Here is a 22668-nt window from a genome sequence, read left to right on the forward strand (position 1 = left end):
TCTCAGGATGTATTGTGTTGATGCAATGCAGTTTTTCTGTGAACTAACACACATGGTTTAGATCACTTCACATGTATCCATCATATGAATTTTATAGACTTCCAACATGTGTTGTTATGCAGAAGCCATACAATTTTCTTTGTTTAGCCTTATACAGACCTGTTTCAGATGGATTCCTGCATTAAAGCAATTCCAGTAATATTTCACCTACCACTGTTTTATTCAGAATGACCTTCACTTGATAATTAAGGGAACTGGTCTTCATATTTCTTTCCCTTTTCTTAAATGTCTTTCCACACTGGTACGGCGACTTAACTACTTTGAAGCACCCGCCTGTCAGCTTATACACATGCCTTCTATTCTGTTACAGTCATTTGAAATCAGACTTTATTTCAGTTTATCTCCAGAATACACCCATAACAACTGGGGCACTAAAAACACTTTTCCTATCCATTTGCTAAAATAACTGAGGACACGGGTTGCAAGTGCTACTCGGAGATTAAGAGGTTGGCACAGGAAAGGAATTCGTCGTGGGCCGCATCAAACCAGTCAGACGACAGGTGCCTGCCCCCCCCCCCCCCAAGAAAGGGTAATTTACAACATCTAACAAACATGTGTTCTGAAATTTTATCACATATTAGATGACTGAACTCTTCATGTACAACAGGGGTAGTCAACCTATTTTACCTACCACCCACTTCCGTATATCTGTAACTAGCAAAATTTTTTAACTGCCCACTGGTTCGACAGTAATGGTGATTTATAAAGTATGGAAGTAATTTTTCTTTATAAAATTTATAAAGCAGAGTTACAGCAAGTTAAAGCATATAATAATAATTACTTACCAAATACTTTATGTCAAAATTGTTTGAATACCTAATGACAAGACTTTAAAATCCCTACAGCCTAGCCAATCGCACACCATAACACCCACAAGTGGGTGATGGGGACCAGGTTGACAACCACTGCTGTACAACTTTATGTTCACCCTCTTATATAGTGTCACAATAGTTTACTAGTCCCCCAGGTTCTGGGTAGTGTCACAATAGTTTACTAGTCCCCCAGGTTCTGAGAGTAAGAAAATGATGGCTATGCAAGAGAATGTTAGTATGCAAATGTTTTGACAGAATGAGTGCTTTTTAAATTTGAAATAGGAGACTTTCCTAAAGCTCATTCTGTGCATCATTACGTTTATCTGTTGCTCAACATAATATGGTGGCCCAACCTACTTTTTCTTTGGCTTAAGAATCACCATCATTTCTTCTTATGGCTACATGACAACTGAAGAAAGTGCAGTAACAACAAAATCAGTTTCCAAAATGAGATTTTGATTCTGCAGCAGATTGTGCACTGATGTGAAACTTCAGATTAAGACTGTGTGCCAGACTGAGACCCGAACTTTGGACCTTTGCCTTTCCTGGGCAAGTGCTCTACTGTCTGAGTTACCCAAGCATGACTCATGACCCGTCCTCACAGCTTTAACAAGATCAGTCTTTGCTGGTATTAGATTAGATTAGATTAGATTTACTTTCATTCCAATTGATCCGTAGTGAGGAGGTCCTCCAGGATGTGGAACATGTCAGAAGAACAACAATACATGACAAATATTTACAACTAAAACAAATAAGCTAATGTACCATTCCACAGGTCCCAAGTGGAATGATCATCATTTTTTAATGAACACTATATGAAAGAGTCATTTTGCAAATACTAATGCACTGAATTTCAAATAAAAGTTTTTTATTTGTTTATAAGGTAATAAACATGTAATACAACTACTATAATACTTATTTACAATGAACATATTACTGCACTGAAATGGTGCAGAAGTTATGTTGTGCTTATATACAAATCGGTTGGTTTTACTGAGAAACAGGCTTCTGCAGTATGTTCTTGAGTTCACACCACATATAACTATTACTGCACGTTTTTGTGCCCGGAAAACTTTAGCTTGGCTTGATGAATTACCCCAAAAAATAATCCCATATGACATTATGGAATGAAAGTAAGCATAGTACGCCAGCTTTTTCATTTTTATATCCCCTATGTCTGACAAAATTCGCATTGCAAACAGAGATTTGTTAAGACACTTCAGCAAGTCTGTGGTGTGCTCCTCCCATTTGAATTTATTATCAAGCTGTAATCCCAAGAATTTAACACTGTCCACTTCTTCTATCTTTTTGTCATCGTATGTTAGACATATACTCGTGGGACACCCCTTACAAGTTCTGAACTGCATGTAGTGTGTTTTTTCAAAGTTTAGTGACAAAGAATTGGCTAGGAACCAGTGATTAATGTCCACAAATATTTTATTGACTGATCTTTCTAAGACTACACTTGATTTGCTATTTATTGCAATGTTTATATCATCGGCAAACAAAACGTACTTGGCATCTGGTAATGTTACTGATGAAAGGTCATTGATATACACAAGAAAAAGTAAGGTCCCTAAAATGGAACCTTGTGGGACCCCACATGTAATTAGTTCCCAGTTGGATGATGCCTGATAGCTTGATACATGTCTCTTTCCTTATAACACCCTTTGTTTCCTGCCAGAGATATAAGATTTGAACCATTTTGCAACATTTCCTGTTACACTATAATATTCTAATTTACTTAAAAGGATATTGTGATTTACACAGTCAAATGGCTTTGACAGATCACAAAATATACCAGTTGCCTGCAATTTTTTGTCTAATGAATTAAGCACATTTTCACTGTAAGTGTAGATAACCTTCTCAATATCAGAACCTTTTAGAAATCCAAACTGTGAATCTAACAGTATGTTATTTGAGATAAGATGGTTATAAAGCCGACTGACACTACTTTTTCAAAAATTTTTGAGAATGCTGGCAACAGTGAAATTGGACAGAAATTTGATGCTATTTCTTTATCTCCCTTCTTAAACAGTGGCTTAACTTCAGCATATTTCAGCCATTCAGGAAATATTCCACTGATAAACGATGGTTACACAGATAGCTTAATATGTTACTTAGCTCAGAATCACATTCTTTAATTAACTTTGTTGATATTTCATCATACCCACTAGATGATTTTGATTTTAAAGATTTTATGATGGACATTATTTCTGTTGGGGTGGTGAGGGTCAAATTCATATTATGGAAGTTACTTGAAATGTCTGGTCTGAGGTATTCCATAGCAGCATCTACCGAACCTGACAACCCCATCTTTTCAGTAACAGTTATAAAATGTTTGTTAAGAAGTTCTGCAACACTATACACATCTGTCACCAATGTATCATTTACTCTTTATGTTATTTGTTCCTCTTCATGTCTCGTTCTACCGGTCTGCTCCTTCACTATATCCCATATTGTCTTTATTTTGTTATCTGATATGACTATCTTTTCCTTGTAATATATTTGCTTTGACATCCGTATTATAGTCTTTAATATTTTGCAGTATTTCTTATAATGTGCTATAGCATCAACATTGGAAATGTTTCGGATTGACAGATACAGTTTTCTTTTTGTTTTACAAGATACCCCTATCCCTTGAGTAATCCATGGCTTCTTTGTAGACTTTGCTCTAACCTTGGTAAGTTTTGGGGGAAAGCAGTGTTCGAATAAGGTAAGCACTTTATTAGCAAAAATGTTATATTTTTCATTCATGCCATGAGCACTGTAAACATCAGTCCAGTGAATGTCTCTGAGGAGTGTCCTAAAACAATCAATTTTTGGCTTACTGATTACCCTCTTGAGCTCAGATTTAACAGATTTTATATCCTGTTCAGTATTAACATTTAACAGAAGGAACTGCATGTCATGGTCTGAGAGGCCATTGACTATTGGTTTTGTAATATAATTTTGTTCATTGGACTTTTCTATAAAGATATTATCAATGGCTGATTGTGAGCAAGTGGCTATCCTAGTGGGGAACTTTACAGTGGGAATTAAGTTGAATGACAGTGTTACTAACTCAAATAAGTTCTTATTGGGAGAGTCTTTAAGGAAATCTACATTGAAATCACCAGCAACCACTATTTCTTTGTTTTTTTGTTGTTAAATTGGTCAGTACAGCTTCAAGGTGGTTTACAAACAGATTAAAGTTACCTGCAGGTGCTCGATATACACTTAATATTATGAAAGATTTTTTGTGAACTTCTAATTCTGTTGCACATGCTTCCATATGCTGTTCTAGGCAAAATTTATGAATGTCTATGTTCTTAAATTTATGACAGTTCCTGATGAATGTGGAAACTCCTCCTTTCTCCATTTCTGATCTACAAAAGTGAGATGCTAACCTAAACCCTGTAACTCTTAAAAGTTCTATACCAGTCGTCACATGATGTTCAGAGAGGCAGATTATGTCAGCTGGGTTTGAAGACTCCAATTCATCTATGCAGATAGTTAATTCATTAATTTTATTTCTCAGTCCTCGAATATTTTGATGCAATAAAGATAGCTGACATTTCACATTGACTGAGTTAAAATTGGGTAGAGTTAAAATATCTGCTGACTGTTGAAAATTCTTAACCAATGGCTGTTTATGCTGATGTAATAAGATGGAATTATGTTTTTTGATTTCTTTCTGAAACTGAACGTTTGTCTCAGATCTAACCTCTCTTGAAATTTGCTTTCTTTCTGTCCTCCCTACCATAAAAAAGGGTCTTTTCTGAACCCTATAACCACTGGTATTTTACCACTCATGACAGTGCCTCCCCCCTTTAACTTTCCTGCTATTTCCCCAGCCAATTTACCCTTCCCCTTCCTGTTGAGGTGAAGGCCATGCCTAGTATAATCCTACCTAGTGAGAGAATCAACAGGAACCACACCAATGTGTGACCCTGCACCCGAGATGAGCAGCCGTTCCAGCTCCAAATTAACTCTCTTGACACAAGAGTTCAAATGAGGTCGGTCATGGCGCCCAAGAACAGATACAAACTCAACACTAGTATGCCTCGATGCTGATGCAATCTTCGCCAGGTCACACTCTATACTGTACCTAGGATCTCTGTCAATACTGTTACCTGCCCCACCCACTAACCACGGTGACTTCCTTAGTGAAATCTTTGCAAAGTGATCCTAAATCCTCTGTCACCTGCTCCAGACCAGCACTAGGTTTAAAAAAATTGGTGACCTGGTATTCTGATCCCAGTTCATCCTGCAAAAGTTGGCCAACACCTCTTCCATGGGAACTACCTAACAACAACACTTTCTTTCTCTTTACTGATTTCCCTACATTCTTACTTTTCAATTTGCTGCTGAAAGTTTGTTGTGCCCTGTCTACACCTGCAACTGCTTGAGGCTCACCAGCTTCTAACTGAAGCAACAGGTCAAATCTATTTTCCACATTCACCATGAAGCTGTCAGACAAAGTTCTAGGCCTGTTCCTCCTGTTGCCTGTTGCCACTTCCCACCTCTCTTTACCCTTCTCCCTCCCTAACCTGTGAAGATCTCCCCTGGCATTGTCTAACTCAGCCTGAAGGGCGGCAATTTTCCCCTCCTGTTCTAGTATCTTCCTATCTCTACTACAAATCCTACAAAACCACTGATGAGTCTCATTTACTTCCCCTATTCCCACGCCACTTCAGTCACCCACATGCAAAAAACTACAGCACCCATCACACCAAAGCCCCGACCTAACAATTCTACGGCAAGTCAAGCACTTTTCACTCATGATAAACGTAATAGTTTATTAAGAATAAGTCAGTTAAATTACAGATAAACACGAAAGTATGGTAACACAAATTTGGCCTATACGCAACTGTGTGTAAACAAAAACAAAAGTGCAAAGTTTCTGAAACAACAACTTAAGCTTTAAGCTAATTTCCGGAAATGCTAGTTAAATAATGAAGAGGTACGCTAAGTTAAATTGCTGGAGAGAGCAAGGAACAACGAAACAAAATTCTATAGATTTGCTGCAGCAGAACGTATACAGAAAATACGACTGTATGGTCTTTTTGCGTTTTCTGCTATATTACATAAAGAAAAATGAAACCTTTAATGGTACACTTAAAAGGCACACTAATACACCTATTTACCATGTAATCAGTACTAATCTATATGTTTTATAATCTAAAATGACTTATCTTTACGAGAACACCAAAACTCGCGCTAGTCGCCTGGCTGCAGGGCTGCCAAGTATGTAGTTTAGAATCTGATGATCAAGAATAGCTGTTTTCAAGGCAAATAAGAGTGATATCAATACAATACACTGTGACTTAGAATGAGGGAAAAAAATAATAGCATCTTCTTGTGGTCTAGAGAGTTGACTAATGACACCTAGAGTTCCAGTTCTCTCTATTTGTGACTAGAGATCTTCCTCAAATAAGATTTAAAAACAAACAAAAATGAATAATGCTTCCAGAAGGCATCATAGTCTATAACTGCATGCCAATTCAGACACTTGCTATATAAAAAAACCATAACTACTGAAAAAGAATGTAGCTACTTACAGTCTATAAAATAAAACATGAGGGCTATTCAGAAAGTAAGTTCCATTAATTTACATATTTAAAAAGGAAAAAGTACACTGAAAGGTTCTTTATTATATACAATTTAAAGCTACAACTCTCCAGCTATTTTTCTACATAACTAACTCCTACAATAAGGAACTTGTTGTATCAAGGAACGAGTTTTTCAGTGCCCTCATTGTAGAATTCTGCCACCTGTGAGCTAAGCCATGCTTTGACACTGTCCTTTACTTATTGTCATTTTTAAATTGCTGCAGTCTTAGCCTTGTTATTAGCTTCTGATAAAAGTCAAACATCATTGGATGACAAAACAGGTTTTTTTTTATGGAGGATGATCAAAAAATTCACAGATGAAACTATTAAATGATTTGCATGCTTACGGCAGTATCTGGCCCCAGATTACCAAGCACAAAAATGGTGACAGAATTCAACATCCTGCTCTTTTGATCTGTATGGCTCTTTTGAGATTTTTTTTCTGGGTTTCGTAGTTAATTTTGGAGTTTGTTACAGAGACTCCTTTCATAAAATCAATGAGTACTCCCTTTCTGTTAAGAAAAAAAAGAAAAAAAGAAAGGAAAAAAGTTTACATGGGGAGCTAGTGTGGCCTCACTTCATAGACTGGGTTTTTGTCTAAATTTTGACATACACAACCCAACTTTAAGCAACCGTCACAATTTGATAGAGGAATTTATCTCTTTCTGCATCATACAGCATCAGAAATGTTAACACAGCACCCAAAGTCTGTTTCATACTCATTGGGCAGAAGCTTGGAACCCCATCACCAGCTTATACGACACTGTCCACCATATCTAAAGGACAGTGATAATTATGAATCAACAAGTTTTTTTCTAATTCTGCCATAATGGTTGCAATGCATTCATTTGTAACAGATGGTTTGTACACTTCTTTCTTCACAATGGGCATTCATTCAAACTTTTCAAAATAAATAGCATAATTTTCTTACAGCACTATCATGCATCACATTCTCTCTGTATACTGCACAAAGTTCATCATGAACGTCTACAGCTTTCATGCACACAGATCGGTTACAGTAAATAATTCACAGATGGCAGGATTTTCAATGATAGCAGCCATTTTCGTTCATAGTTATGGCACAAACAACTGATCAACAATGTTTCTGCAGCACTGCCAGACCTGTACTAAGCCAGATGACACAGTAATGCTGAAACCACTTTGCTACCTCGACACCTCCATACACTAGACAGCACTAGAACTTACTGTCCGAACAGCCCTCATAATTATGTTTGTCATGTAGTCTTACTCGATCACACAATTCGCTGAATGTGCAGTCAATCACTTGTCCACAAGTTTTGCTGAATGTCACATTTCGACCCAGTATTGTAAGTGTTCGTGGACGGATTATATCATTTTCTTGTGAACATAGTAGTTTGAAGATAATATCCAGCTGTTTGTTTGCATCACACTCAGTTTTCCTGGAATGAAGAATATCAGTTGCTGAATAGAGATTACAATACAGTCCATGTTAATGAGAACAGTGTTGTGCACATGCAAGATAAAAATACAGGAAAATCTTCTTGGAAAACAGAAAGCCAGTCTACCTGTTTTTAATCATCATGCATTTTGTCTGTGGACATTATCCAAAATTGAAATTCAGAATGCAATTTTCACTACAGTAGAGTGTGAACTGATATTAAACTTCCTGGCAGATTAGAACTGTGTACCAGACCAAGAATCAAACTCAGGACCTTTGCCTTTTGCAGGCTAGTGCTCTTGCTGACAAAAGGCAAAGGTACTGAATTTGCGTCTTGGTCACAGTTTTAATCTGCCAGGAAGTTTCAACATAAAATTACTTAGCATTAGATTATTTCTACACAAATAATAATAATAATAATTTCATGTGGCTCAGTGGCTGGGGTGTACATCTTCCAATTTGCTGTCACTTCAGTGACTTGTGTGCCCCAAATCTACCCCAGTTATCCAACCGGTGAAAGGAGACCTACAGTTTAAAATGGAATTCCTGGTGACACGTCACATTGCTGAACGCATCGCACTCTTATTTTTGAAAATGTTATCCCCTACTGTTGGCTCATATCCATTATTAACTGTAACAGTTTTAATCAAATTAACCCCAGCTTCAAGATGTTTGCCAACTAACAGGGTAGAAACAGCTCCATGGATGGAAAAATGAAAAAGGCTATTTTGTGAGAATGAGGGTGTGTTGAACAGGACAGCACTATTTGATCAATGTAAGTTTCTATGCGAAAAATACTGAAAGAAATTTTGTTGCCAACGACTGCTAATGTTAAATCTAAATAATTTAATTGATGGAATCCCGTCCTTTTTGTTCGTCAATAACTGCATGCAAGTACTGATTTCTTATAAATCTGTTCAGAATAGAAACTGTTTATTCCCTAGTTTTTCTCTATGTTAATGATTATTTACGATCTGTTTAGATACTTGTGGATTTTCTGATGATACCAATAATTGCTGTTGAAACCTGGTTGTTTGTTTTATACCTAACATATTCTTGTATGGCTGTTGTATCACAGCCATGTTTAAAACTGAGAGAGAAAAATGTGTTGCATTTAGGTGCTCCAAAACTAGAGAAAAATGTATTACATGTAGATGGCCCAAACCTACCTCATCCAATCTCACTGAATGGAAGGACATATGCCAAAGATGGAAATTACTTTCACTGGCCACATCCTCTGTGTCTTACTTTCGGCTACTCTTCCTTTCAATGGCACAATACCTTCTGATTCAACTAGATGACAGGCAGTAAGGAACGGGCATGCCATTTGACGCTGTGTCCCATACAAGCCCCCACATTTCTTCATCAGATGTTTCATTTCCCCTAATTCCAATGTGTTTTGGTGGCCAGTAAACCGACACAGTCTTTTCTGCACTTTGTGGCAGAAGAAGTGTCAGCTAGGCACATCTGCTGAAGCAAATGTTGGAAGGCACAAAAGGAACTGGAACAAATGACAAACAATCTCTCTTGATCATACATAATATAATCAGAGGCCTTAAGGTCACACACAGCTTTGTGTTTAAGGATCATTAAGTGAAATGGGCCCAGTAGTTAGCTATGTGTGAACTGCAAATGTTCTCACAACAAATGACCATTAAAATGTCATTCCATGAATGGACAAGCAACAATAGTGTGCCCTTTAGGCACTTGTAATAGAAAACAAAATTTGAATGATACTGGGCCCACAAAGAGCTGACAGCACATTTATTTGTAAGAAATGAATGGGAATAGGATTGCTCCTAAATGTTCTTGGGGCCAGCTTGGTTCCTTTATGGTGAACTGCATCCAATACTTAGAGGTATTAGTCCAGTTAATTAGAGGTACACTTCACATTGCACAAATGAAAATATGAGGGTGGTTTGAAAAGTTCTTGGAGCAGAACAGAAATAAGTTTTTTTATATTTCAACGTAGTCTCCTTGTAGATTAATGCACTTGGTCCAGCGATGTTGTGGTACCTTGAGCCCATCTCAAAAATGAGTTTCCTCCAGGGCTGCAAAATAGTTGTCAACTCTGGCTATCAATTCTCCATTTGAAGTGAATCTTCGTCCACCAAGAAAAATTTTCAGTTTTGGGAAGAAATAAAAGTCTGACGGACCCATATCAGGTGAAAAGGCAGGGGTGTGTCAACAATTGATACCTTAGTACATGTAATTTTGCCATGGCGTTGGCACATGTGTGCAGGTGCGTATTGTCTTGATGGAAGATGACTTTCTTCCCTCCTAAACCTGCCCTTTTTTTACATGTCTTTTGTTGCAATTGGTCCAGGAGGTTAGCATAGTATTCTCCAGTAATTGTTTGGCCAGTGGAGAGATAATCTAGAAACAGAATCCCCTTCGCATCCTAGAACACTGATGCCATGATCTTCCCTGCCAAAGGAATTGTCTTTGCTTCCTTTGGTAGTGGAGAACCAGTACTGCTTTGACTGCTGTTTAGTCTCTCGGGTATAGTAGTGCACCCAAGTTTCATCTGCGGTCACAAACCGGTACAAAAAATCTTGTTCGTTTCTCATTAAAATGGGCCAAACATTCTTCCGATATGTCCATTCTCATACGCTTTTGATCCAGCATCAAGAGTTGCCGCTCCCATCTTGCAGATAATTTTTTCATTTCTAATTCTACACCTGAAATGTGATATACCCTTCCAGATGACATCTGGCAAGCATGAGCAATTTCACGCACTTTCAATCGGTGATCCTCCATGACCATTTTGTGCACTTTTGCAATGATTTCTCGAGTAGCAACACATCTTGGCTGACCATTGCGCGGATCACCATCTAAGCTCTCCCTACCAAATTTAAATTCATTTTTCCACTTTGCAATGGCTGAATATGAAGGAGTGGAGTCCCCCAATGAATTCTGGAAATCAGTATAAATGTCCTTTGCTTTCATATTTCCTTTACGAAGTACTTAATCACTGCTCAAATCTTGATTTTTTCCAACTTCGCAAATCACTACGCAGGAACAACAGAGCCATGTCACTGCCACAGCTCTCTTCCAAGAGCACTGATGTGGCATGTGTTTACAGGCAACAGTCCAATGAATATCGTGTGAACTATCGTTGCACTAGCGCTGATCTCTCATGGTGATTCCGAGAACTTTTCAAATCACCCTTGTAATTATAGACTGCTATTCCAATACCAATACACAACCTTGCCACCACTAGGTAATGTTGGCTCATCTACATGCAGCAAGAGTTTGGCAGGAAATTGTTGGATTATATTGGATGTATATGTAATAAATTGTTAATTGTACCAACAATCACTGTCTGTACTCTACTTCACATTATGTCTTGAGTTATGAACTTTTAGTTGTTATCTGCCCTGTCCACCCATAATCAAGCAGACATAACAACAAGACTATAAAAGATGAATACACCAGATCTACAAGCTTCTCATGCCCCAAGGCTGATCCACTTAAATGCTGATTGATTTAAGGGACTGTGCTTCAAGGCCCTTTTGGCAAAATTTTAACAGACAGTCACATAAAACCATACTGAATTTTTAAAATGGTCCATATCATTCACATTTGCCAGGGGGGGAGGGGGGGGGGGGCGGGAATTTACAGACACAAGTAATATAAAATATTTATTGGTTACTAGCTTCAACTCTCCCTTTTACCCTTTCCTTCAGGCTTCTAGTTATTTGCTACAGTTTCATTGCTTTGAGACTGCAAGGGAAGGAAACAGATGAAATAATACACAAAAGATTCTATACTGGTACTGTAATAATGATGAAAATAACATTTAAGATCATAAAAATCATATCTTGAGGCAGACTGTTCTCCAATTCAAATCAATACTGCACAACTTAATTGCTTAGCATCTAAGATACGAGGGCTATCCACAAAGTACATTACGTTTTGGAATTAAAAATAAATAAAGTATTGGAAATTTTTTTTATTATATACGGATGAAAGCCACACTTAAATACTACTTTTCTACATAGTTGCCATTTAAATTAAGGCACTTATCGTAGCGATGGACGAGTTTGGAAATTCCTTTGTCGTAAAATTCGGCCGCCTGCTCCTTCAACCACATAATGACTGTCTTTTGGGACAGAAAAGGTGTGATTTTTGTGGATTTCCTGGAAAGAGGCACTACAATAAACTCTCAAAGGTATTGCCAAACTCTGTACAACCTCAGAAGAGCAATACAAAACAAGCGCAGGGGAAAGTTGGGCTCAAAGATCTTTCTGATTCACGACAACGCCCGGGCCCACACGGCAAATGCCACTCGTGAAGTTCTCGAATCTTTTAAGTGGGAGTTGTTTCCTCATCTGCCGTACAGTCCCGACCTGGCACCAAGAGACTTCCACTTATTCCCAGCAATGAAGAACTGGTTGGCTATGCAACGTTTTGATGACGACGCACAGCTTCAAGAAGAGGTAACCACGTGGTTGAAGGTGCAGACAGCCGAATTTTACGATGAAGGAATTTCCAAGCTCGTCCATCGCTACGATAAGTGCCTTAATTTAAATGGCAACTATGTAGAAAAGTAGTATTTAAGTGTGGTTTTCATCTGTATATAATACAAAAGTTTTCCAATACTTTATTTATTTTTAATTCCAAAACGTAATGTACTTTGTGGATAGCGCTCGTACAAACGGCCAGCCAGCTGATGATGATGACATCGTCATCGATGATTATGCATTTAGCAACACTAAACAGATAAAACATTAAGAACTTATACAATAGTTACATTACATTATTAATTAATAATAATCATGAACCCCCCCTCCCCCTCTCAATTAGAAGCATAGGCTGCAGTCCATGCAACACACAATATTTTAAAATTTTTCATCACACTCATCATCAACGAAAATTGTGGGTATGTCCTCTCTTATCTCTTGTTAAAAACTGAACAGATTTATCCATAAGCCACAAGCATTACATACTGGGAGCTCCTCTCAGCAGAGTATCATCTCATGATATAATGGACAGTGCCCTTTTCAGAGACATGTGAAGGTAGCTTTATCATGCCAGAGTGGATGGATGGTATAAATTATACCACGGAAACAGCACTTCGGTCCCCCCCCCCCCCCCCCCCCCCCCCCCCAAAAAAAATTCCTTGACTCAACTGCAACCTGACAGCCTGTAAGGTGTAAGGAGAAGGAAGAAAGATGAGGGTTTAATGTACCACTGGCAATGAAGTCATTAGAGATGCAGCACAAGCTCAAGATGTAGTAAGAAAGTGACAGTCTCCTTTTCCTTGGAACTATTCCAGCGTTTAACTTCAGCAATTCAGAGACACCATGAAAAACCAGATTCAGATGATAGTATAGGAATTTGAATACAGAGTCTCTTGAATGTGGCTCCAGAGACCTTATCACTGCACTACCTCACTCAGTAATACAGATTGCAAAGAAATGGCATCTCATACTTGACATCTACATGTTCATTTCCCTAAAATCCCATGTACCACCAAACGGGGTGATTCTGGACACTGGGGTGAATTCTGACAGTATGGTTTATTTGCTCTTTGCTACTGCATAGAAAAAAAGAGTTACTTATTTTAACATCCGTGTGCCAATTATTTTAAGCACAAGATTGCATTTATCACTTTTCACAACTTTTATTTTGCATCAATTGTTTCCCTAGGTGAATAATTGACGAACAGTCTCAGTGTTAAAAATCCATGCATTATTGTAAAGTGGAAACTTTCTATTGTTGCGCCAAGCGGGAAGTTATTGTAACAGTAATTGTCGACGCGCTCGGTAGCTAACAGCATTGAGACAATTTCTGTACAAGTTTGTCGAGTTTCTCGTGCAAGGTTATAAAATAATGGGAAGTTATTGTAACAGTAATTGTCAACACGCTCAGTAGCTAACAGCATTGAGACAATTTCTGTAGAAGTTTGTCGAGTTTCTCGTGCAAGGTTATAAAATAATGACGGTTTTTGTAAAACTGTGTACTGTGTGGGGTGATTTCGGACAATGCCAAGAACGTATAAGAGCAGGAAAGGTGCTACAGTATGGTGCAATCATGACCCAGAACTTTTAGATAAAGCTGTTTGTGATATACAGAGTGGTAAATTGTCGTACAGAAAAGCATGCAATTTGTATGGTATACCTAAATCAACCGTACAAAATAAAGTGCAGGAAGCGCATCTGAAAAAAATGGGAGGACAGCCAGTGCCAAATAAAGAAGAAGAATAAATCTTAAAGCAAGGTATCTTGAGGGCTGCACATTGGGGATTTCCCTTCACTAAATTGGATATTAGATATTTAGTTAAAGGCTACCTTGATAAATCTAGCCAAAAAGAGAAGAAATTTCGTAATATCTTGCCAGGAGAAGAATGGGTGCATTTATTCCTCAAACGACAGTCAGAAGATCTTTCCATTCGCTTAAGTGAAAATATTAAATGCTCTCGCGCAGAAGTGAACAAAGAGACTGTTTATTTAAATTCTTGAAAATAAAAACTTATCTGTAATATATAAAATTCATTATATCATTCCATATCACTTATTTGTAACAAAGAGCTCCCTTAAAATGTGTAAAATGTCACTGAAATCAAATAAAAAGCACGCAGAATTTTTTTAAAAAGAAGGCAGTAACTGGCTGAATTTGCCCTCTATATACTGTAACTTTGGACAGAGATTTAAAAAACACATGTGTCCAAAATCACCCCAATATGGGGTGACTTTGGACACTTTATTTAACTGCCTCATATAAATATACCTACACATACACTTTCTGGTTCGGGGATATTTTATTCGTTACACATATACCCTACCACTTCCATAACAATCAATTTAATCTAACAATATATACGAAAGTTATAATCAAAATAATGACAAAACCATTCAAAATCACCCCGTTTGACGGTACCTGAATACACAAAAGGCTGACACATGCTTCTCCTCCTGCTGCAGGAGTAGAACATAATTTTGTTCATTTTGGACTATCTTCTCTGTTGGACATGCTATCAGTTTTAATGCTTGTAGAATACTGAGGGAATCTGAGTACATGAGAAATATATCCACTTATGAAACACCGTCTGCATTAGTGCCCTTACAAACACATAGTTCACGAGTAAATACAATAAATGCTTTGGGAAAGGGAGTTATGAACTATAAGAAACGGAAATGAACAAAGAAGTATAAAATATGCAGTTCCTAAGAACAAAGGTACACACTACCCAGTAGGACAAGGAATGCTGGCATCAGAGGAGGACTGGGTGTGAAAAGCTTAAATGAGAAGATGTAGGCATAAAGGAACACTAGAAAGTCTGTGTCTCAACTGAAGATGGCAGAATTTTTTTCTTTTGCCTTTCTCCCACATCTTATGTGGGGTCAACAAGGTTAAAAACAGAGAGTTAATTTAAGTGATGGCTGGATGCCATTTCTGTTTGCACTTCATTACCCCCCCCCCCCCCCCCCCCCCTGCGAGAGGAATACATGTATCCAAACTGTCTGTCTGTAGTATAAAGAATGATTGCAAATCATGTAACTGAGGTGAGACTTGTGGACCAGTCCACTATTCACCTAGGTGAATGTGGGAAACCACCTAGAAAACATATCCAAGCAGGCCGGTACGTCAGCCCTCGTCATTAATCTCCTGGGCAGATTCTATCCGGGGCCAGTGCACCTGCTCTAATGCCATAAGTGTCATATTAACATGCATGGCTATATGAGTGGGTAATGGAAGGCAACAGACGACCAAAATTAATGATGAATTATTACCCAGTGGGCAGGAGATATTTAGGATGACCAAGGAGAATGTGGAAAGATCAATAATTTCAACCAAGAGAGCATAACAGGCAAATACTTAATGCAAGCAAAAAGGAGGAACAGGAGGATGACGACGAGGAGGAGGAGGAATAGAAGGAAGATGAGGAGAAGAAATGGGAAGTTAAAATTTGAAAACTTGGTCAGAGAAAAGTATTGGACAGGCATGGATGTAGTCTCAATTTGAGTTGTAAATATGTACTTTGATAAAATCAAGAAGGTTATTTATAGTACAAAAAATTTAATTAAAACTACATCTGGAGCAAATTATTTATTTATATAATCAGTTTTAAAAAATTCTGGACCTCTTGATTTTACTTCAAATCTTGAACTAAATATCAATACTTTCCACATCTATTTCTAAAAGTACCCTTATGTCTTTATTATGTGCCACATCTACTTCTTTAAAATAAGAAAGTGGGGTGGGCAGATGGATCATACATCCACAGTACAGCTGGGATCATACAAAAATGCAATAAAACTGTAGCTGATCCCAAAATCACAGATAACACATTTTCAAATATCAGGTTCTTGCCATTAGGTTCCTTATATACTTTGACTCCTTCGAAATCCCTGTAGGTTATGCTTGTGGATGTGATCTACCGAACACCATGAATGAACAAATGCCAGTCAAGTTTTCAAAAAGCCTAGAACCAAAAAATCACATGGACTTTTAAATTTCTTTTAAAATAGTTTTATCACATTCTCAATTAAATAAAATTTTCTCAATTAAATAAAATTAAAAGCAATACATGAATGATTAAAAAAACAGATTTTTGGTAGAAGATTTGAAATAGTCATTCTTCAATTGTCTTAACTATAAGTTACAATTGATGTGTAGCTGCTGGGAGGCTGGAATAAGAGCAAGAAATTGAAAGGTTGTATGCAAATAAAAGCACTGGACAGGATACATTTACACTGGGCAGTATGGCCACTGTCACTTGGAAAGAGAAACATTAAAATTCGTAGAGTTGCTAGTTCCTGATGAGTGACTGTAAATGAAACAACACTTAACACTTTCCAGATGAGTGACATAGCTCCTAAATTTTGTGGATTTACTCCAAAAATACTATTGATGTAGGAGCTATGATGGTCATTTTTCAGCTCTGTAAATGTATCTCAACATTTGTTTTACATCTGTGATGTTCATACTACCAAGGAAAAACAATACAGGTGGCAGCACCTATCACTAATAAAAGACACATTACTCGCCTTGCAGCATGCCGATTCATCTAGTTTCCACGCACAGCACTTCACAAGGTCACGTGCACAGCAATGGACCTCAATTGTTGTCTGTGTTGTCAGCTTCAAACTTTGTGTTTGTTTTCTAGATGGCCTTACATGATGATAAGAGTTTTTGTTGAACAATAGTAATTCTGAGATTGATGAACTAATTTCTGAGTTTCAAAAGCAAAGATGGTAAGCTATTTTTTTTGTAATTGTATATATTGCCCACTGTACACCAGGAAGCTAATTTTTATGATTTATGCTGTAAAAGAAGATGGCATTTCTGATGAAGAGTGAGCAAGCCTTCATGATAAAGGTGCTGACAATGATGCTGCATCACAGATTCCCCCATTTCAATCTATCAAATTTCTACTTTTGATTGTGCACTTGACAAATGATGACATTACCGCTCCACAGCTCCCAGTTTTTGAAGAATCTGGTAGAATTCAAATTCAAACTGACCAGAACTCTTCTGTGTTTGATCATTTTACCTACACTTTTGACAAAAACGGCTGAAGATGGAAAAATGAGGCACACACCACTATGCTAGAACAACTATTGACAAGCTAATGCAACAGGGACCTCAAGCTGCACACAGTTTGCAGTAAGTGGAGTACTGTGAAACTCTGTGAACTGCGTAAGAAGCTTTTTGGTGTGGTTTTACATATGTGCCTTGTCATAAAACTGAAACTAACCAACTATTGGTCTACAAACTCCGTACTGCAGACCTCCTTTGCAGGAGGATTTGTTTGTTTGTTTATTCATTTATTTATTTTCCTATCCTACAAACATTACATCTCACAGATAATGCAAGTTTTATTTCAAAAAATCGAGAAGGGCATGGTCCTTCACAAGGTGAGACCTATCTTTGATATATTCCTGACAAAAAGTGAACGAGCATATAAACCAGGAGAAAAATCTTACTGTAGAGGAACGAGTCTGCCATTTTCATGGAAAACTTCATTTCAAGATCTACATGAAAAAGGAGCCTAAAAAATATGGCACACAATTTTTTGTTATGTCATGTGCAAGTGAAAGTAGATACATTTTGAAATTTGAAATATATTCTGTTAGTCACGTAAACCTTAATAACAGCATTTTGCATCCAGTAAACACATTGTGTGAAAGTTTCTATTGTAAATGCCACTCCGTACACATGAACGATTTTTACATTAGCCCTGTAATACTTCATCAGTTTTGGAGACACAAAACCAAGACAGTGGATACAGCAATAAAAAAAATAGAAAAGGGCTAGCTAAAGATCTAATACCACAGAGACTGACACTAAGGATGTATTTATTTTGATAGCAAAACAAGAAAAGCATCTAATGTCAATGGTGGAACAAAATTACGAATCATAGAGAAGATGCACCCTGACTGTGCATGGATTACAAAAAAAAATAAGGCTGGTGTGAAACACAGCAACCAACTAATGGGCTACTACTTTTTTGATATGAAACAAAGAAAGTAGTAGAAGGAGGTTTTCTTTTTTTGTCTCCTCTTCATCATGATGGTCATAAATTCGTATAGTCTACACAAATAGTTGAACCCTACTAATAAATAGTTTGTTGAGCTCATTGCTGAACTGGCAGACATTTTGGTTAACAAAGGTGGCCTGGTTGAACAAACTTTCACCCAAAACAGTTTATTTGTAAATAGACTCAGTAGAACGTAATTTGCTAAGCTAATTCCAACTTCAGAGAAGTCAAAATGTCCTCAGAGAAGATGTAAAGTTTGTGCAGAAAGAAGCAAAGCAAGATGTGGCAAAGTGGCGGGTAGTATTGTAAAGAATGTGATGTATTACTTTGTTTTCCAGAATGCTTCAAAATGTTTCACACTAAAGCAAATGTAACTAACCAATTTTAAATATAGAAAACCAACTTTTCAAACAGTTCTATTTTTAGTATCAACAAATTTTAATCTTATCTCCATTTAGGTAATTAAAACGAAAAAAAATATTTTTGTTATTGTGAAAATAACACATTTTCATTTCCGTACAAAAAAAATTGTCATAGATGCAAGTTTATGTTTATTTGCAAGATATTATAGGAAAAAGATCTTTCAACAGCAATAAAGTTATTTAAATTCTGTGCAATACAACCTCCTATAGAGAATTCAAGAAAACTGTGAAAATATGCAGTATCAGCCAGTTGAATAACACCCTTGGCAGCCAGACCTCGAAGTGTTCAACATATATGCTTTGATATCATGGAACAGAGGTCACTAAGGTTCCAGACAGAAAAGTTTGCTTTGGTATTAGAAGTCTGGATTTGTTTCACTGACAATTTAGGTAAAAGAGCCCTTATGGTGTACATCAATCTTTTGCTGCATGCTGCAGTTGGTAACTGCACAAAGAATTATGGGAAATGAACATGACAAATGATGAGTCACGCATCAATAGCCAATAAGATAGCTCACTTGTAATGTTTTATGCTGCATAAATAAATTTTATGTCAACGTATGAAATATTTGTGAGAAAGACAGGGAATGCCATCACCAGCAAAAACGGCAAAATGTTTTACGGTTTGTAAATGTTATAACTCCTCATTTCTACTGTAGCAATTTAAAACATGTTCTTCATTACAATCCTAATCACAATCGCAGGAATCTTGACATAATTATAATAAAAAACGAAATATTTGTAAGATACAATGTTTTAAATGTTTCAATTGCAGCAATTTAAACTTGTTCTTGGCTACTGCCCTTGCCACAATTTCAGAGGTATTGACATATTCAGAAGCAAACATGATTGTGAATGTCAAAAAAGTAACATAAGAACTTGTAATGCCATGGAATATGTAAGCCAATGAAAAGAGATTGACATACATTATAATCATACAGATACCAAAAAAAGGTTTGCATCACCTCAGTTCCGAGAGGTCTGGAACGTGTACAGAAAACTGGAATTGAGATCAACATAAACATCATTTCCACCATTTTTATTGCTTATAAAAACCACACATTGCGTGTTGTACCACCATAGAGGAAGACCTTCAGAGGTGGTGGTCCCGACTGCTGTACACACTGGTACCTCTAATAACCAGTAGCATGTCCCCATGCATTGATGCATGCCTGTATTTGTTGTGGCATACTATCCATGATTGGTGGGTTATGTAGTCCATAAACAGCCCTTTTCAATCTCTCCCAGGCATGTTCGATAGGGTTCATGTCTGGAAAACATGCTGGCCACGCCTGTCGAGCGATGTCGTTATCCTGAAGGAAGTCGTTCACAAGATGTGCACGATGGGAGCGCGAATTGTCACCCATGAAAATGAATGCCTATCAGTATGCTGCCAATATGGTTGCACTATCGGTTGGAGGATGGCATTCACGTATCGTACAGCCGTTACCGTGCCTTCCATGGCCACTGGTGGCATTCTTCAGCCTCACATAATGCCGTCCCAAAGCATAAAGGAACCTCCACCTTGTTGGAAAGTGTGTCTAAGGCATTCAGCCAGACCACATTGCCTCCAAATACGTCTCCGATTATTGTCGGATTGAAGGCATATGCAACACTCATTGGTGAAGAGAACACGATGTCAATCTTGAGTGGTCCATTCGGCATGCTGTTGGGCCCATCTGAACCTCGCTGCACGATGTGGTGGTTGCAAAGATGGACCTCGCCATGGACATCAGGAGAGAAGCTGGGCACCATGCAGCCTATTGCGCACAATTCGAGTCATAACACGACATCCTGTGGTTGCACTAAAAGCATTATTCAACATGGTTGCATTGCTGTCAGGGTTCCTCTGAGCCGTAATCCATAGCTAGCGGTCATCCACTTCAGTAGTAGCCCTTGGGTGGCCTGTCTCTCTCTGTATCTCCTCCATGTCCAAACAACATCACCTTGGTTCACCTGAGACGCCTGGACACTTCCCTTGTAGAGAGCCCTTCCTGGCACAAAGTAACAATGCAGATGTGATCAAACCACAGTATTGACCATCTAGGGATGGTTGAACTATAGACAACACGAGCCATGTACCTCTTCCTGGTGGAATGACTGGAACTGATCAGCTGTTGGACCCCTCCATCTAATAGGCGCTGCTCATGCAGGGTTGTTTACATCTTTGGGTGGGTTTAGTGACATATCTGAACAGTCAAAGGGACTTTGTCTGTGATACAATATCCATAGTCAACGTCTATCTTCAGGAGTTCTGGGAGCCAGGGTGATGCAAAACTTCTTTTGATGTGTGTATCTAGGGTACTGAAGTGTATATCAGAAGTGCATCTACTAATGTAAATCATAAATATTAGCATACAGTGCACTGAAAATTATGTTGTAGGAAAATGACATGAAATATGGGATCGCAGAAGTGAACTGGTGTTGTTGGCTGATAGACATGATGGCAGAACCAATGAGAAAATAGTGTTTGTCAGCACATCAAGTGCATGAAATTACATGGCGACATAATCAAGTAACGACATGCAGAATAATTTAATGTAAAACACTGTTCCATAAAATTTAAACTGTAATCTTAGGTTCCAGGCTAACACTACCTTGGACGGAATGTTATGGAAATACCCCACAAAGTTTTTGAAACTGTCGTAAATGTGAGAGCTGAGACTGAACACCGAGACACTCATTCCAACACTACCTACATTTTGGGCTACAATACAGATCATCAGTCGGTCAGCAAGGTCAGTTTCTCTGGGGTCACATTCGTTGGCTGCATCCACTCATAAGCAAACTATAACCTAGATCTCGGTTATACCACCAATCAGTTTGCCACTGCATACACTTTCCTTCTGTATTACTTCACATGTATACCAAAATAGGTGCTTCTACGGCAATTAGTCTGACATACTACTTTGTAAATAACCAACTAGAGCATTACTTCAACCCCCAATTAGCAGTGTCAACTTTCCATTAATACTAATATTTAAGTTTAGCTTAAAAAAACTGTTATTGTAAAGAAAATAGTAACTGAAAAAAACAATAAAGAACACTAATTAAAATTTTATACTGTATTGTAAGCTAGGGTAGTAAAAGTTGATTCAGATTCGTCACTGCGATCGTTCAATCAGGCACAGAACTTACAGAGGAATGGTGGTGTTCGCCAGACCCCATGTCCAACCGAAACTAGCTAATTTCTCTTATGTGCTTGCCATTTGCCACAATCCAGGAGGCTCATTTGGCTTATCAAAAGTCATAGATGCAGTGAACATTACAAATACCAATGAGAAGAGCAGGAACTCCATTAGGGAAAGATTTTTTAGGAGGGATAACCACTATCTTTTTTTTGTTGTTGTGGTCTTCAGTTCTGAGACTGGTTTGATGCAGCTCTCCATGCTACTCTATCCTGGGCAAGCTTCTTCATCTCCCAGTACCTACAGCAGCCTACATCCTTCTGAATCTGCTTAGTGTATTCATCTCTTGGTCTCCCTCTACGATTTTTACCCTCCACGCTGCCCTCCAATACTAAATTGGTGATTCCTCGATGTCTCAGAACATGTCCTACCAACCAATCCCTTCTTCTAGTCAAGTTGTGCCACAAGCTCCTCTCCTCCCCAATTCTATTCAATACCTCCTCATTAGTTATGTGATCTACCCACCTAATCTTCAGCATTATTCTGTAGCACCACATTTCGAAAGCTTCTATTCTCTTCTTGTTTAAACTATTTATCATCCACGTTTCACTTCCATAAATGGCTACACTCCATACATATACTTTTTAAATCTATATTCGATGTTTCCTTGCCAGTCTACATTTTATATCCTCTCTACTTTGACCATCATCAGTTATTTTGCTCCCCAAATAGCAAAACTCCTT

General features: G+C 37.9%; 1 protein-coding gene across 1 annotated transcript in view; it reads right to left on the reverse strand.

Annotated features, from left to right (window-relative positions):
- Positions 1-22668, reverse strand: part of LOC124711200 (putative ATPase N2B) — a 116866-nt gene that overhangs the window by 41738 nt on the left and 52460 nt on the right. Inside the window, exon 4 of the mRNA XM_047241145.1 lies at positions 7716-7887. Within this exon, the coding sequence (XP_047097101.1) occupies positions 7716-7887 (172 nt within the window). The remainder of the gene's footprint in view (positions 1-7715; positions 7888-22668) is intronic.

Source organism: Schistocerca piceifrons, chromosome 8 (genome assembly GCF_021461385.2).
Source record: "Schistocerca piceifrons isolate TAMUIC-IGC-003096 chromosome 8, iqSchPice1.1, whole genome shotgun sequence".
Classification (NCBI taxonomy): Eukaryota; Metazoa; Arthropoda; class Insecta; order Orthoptera; family Acrididae; genus Schistocerca; species Schistocerca piceifrons.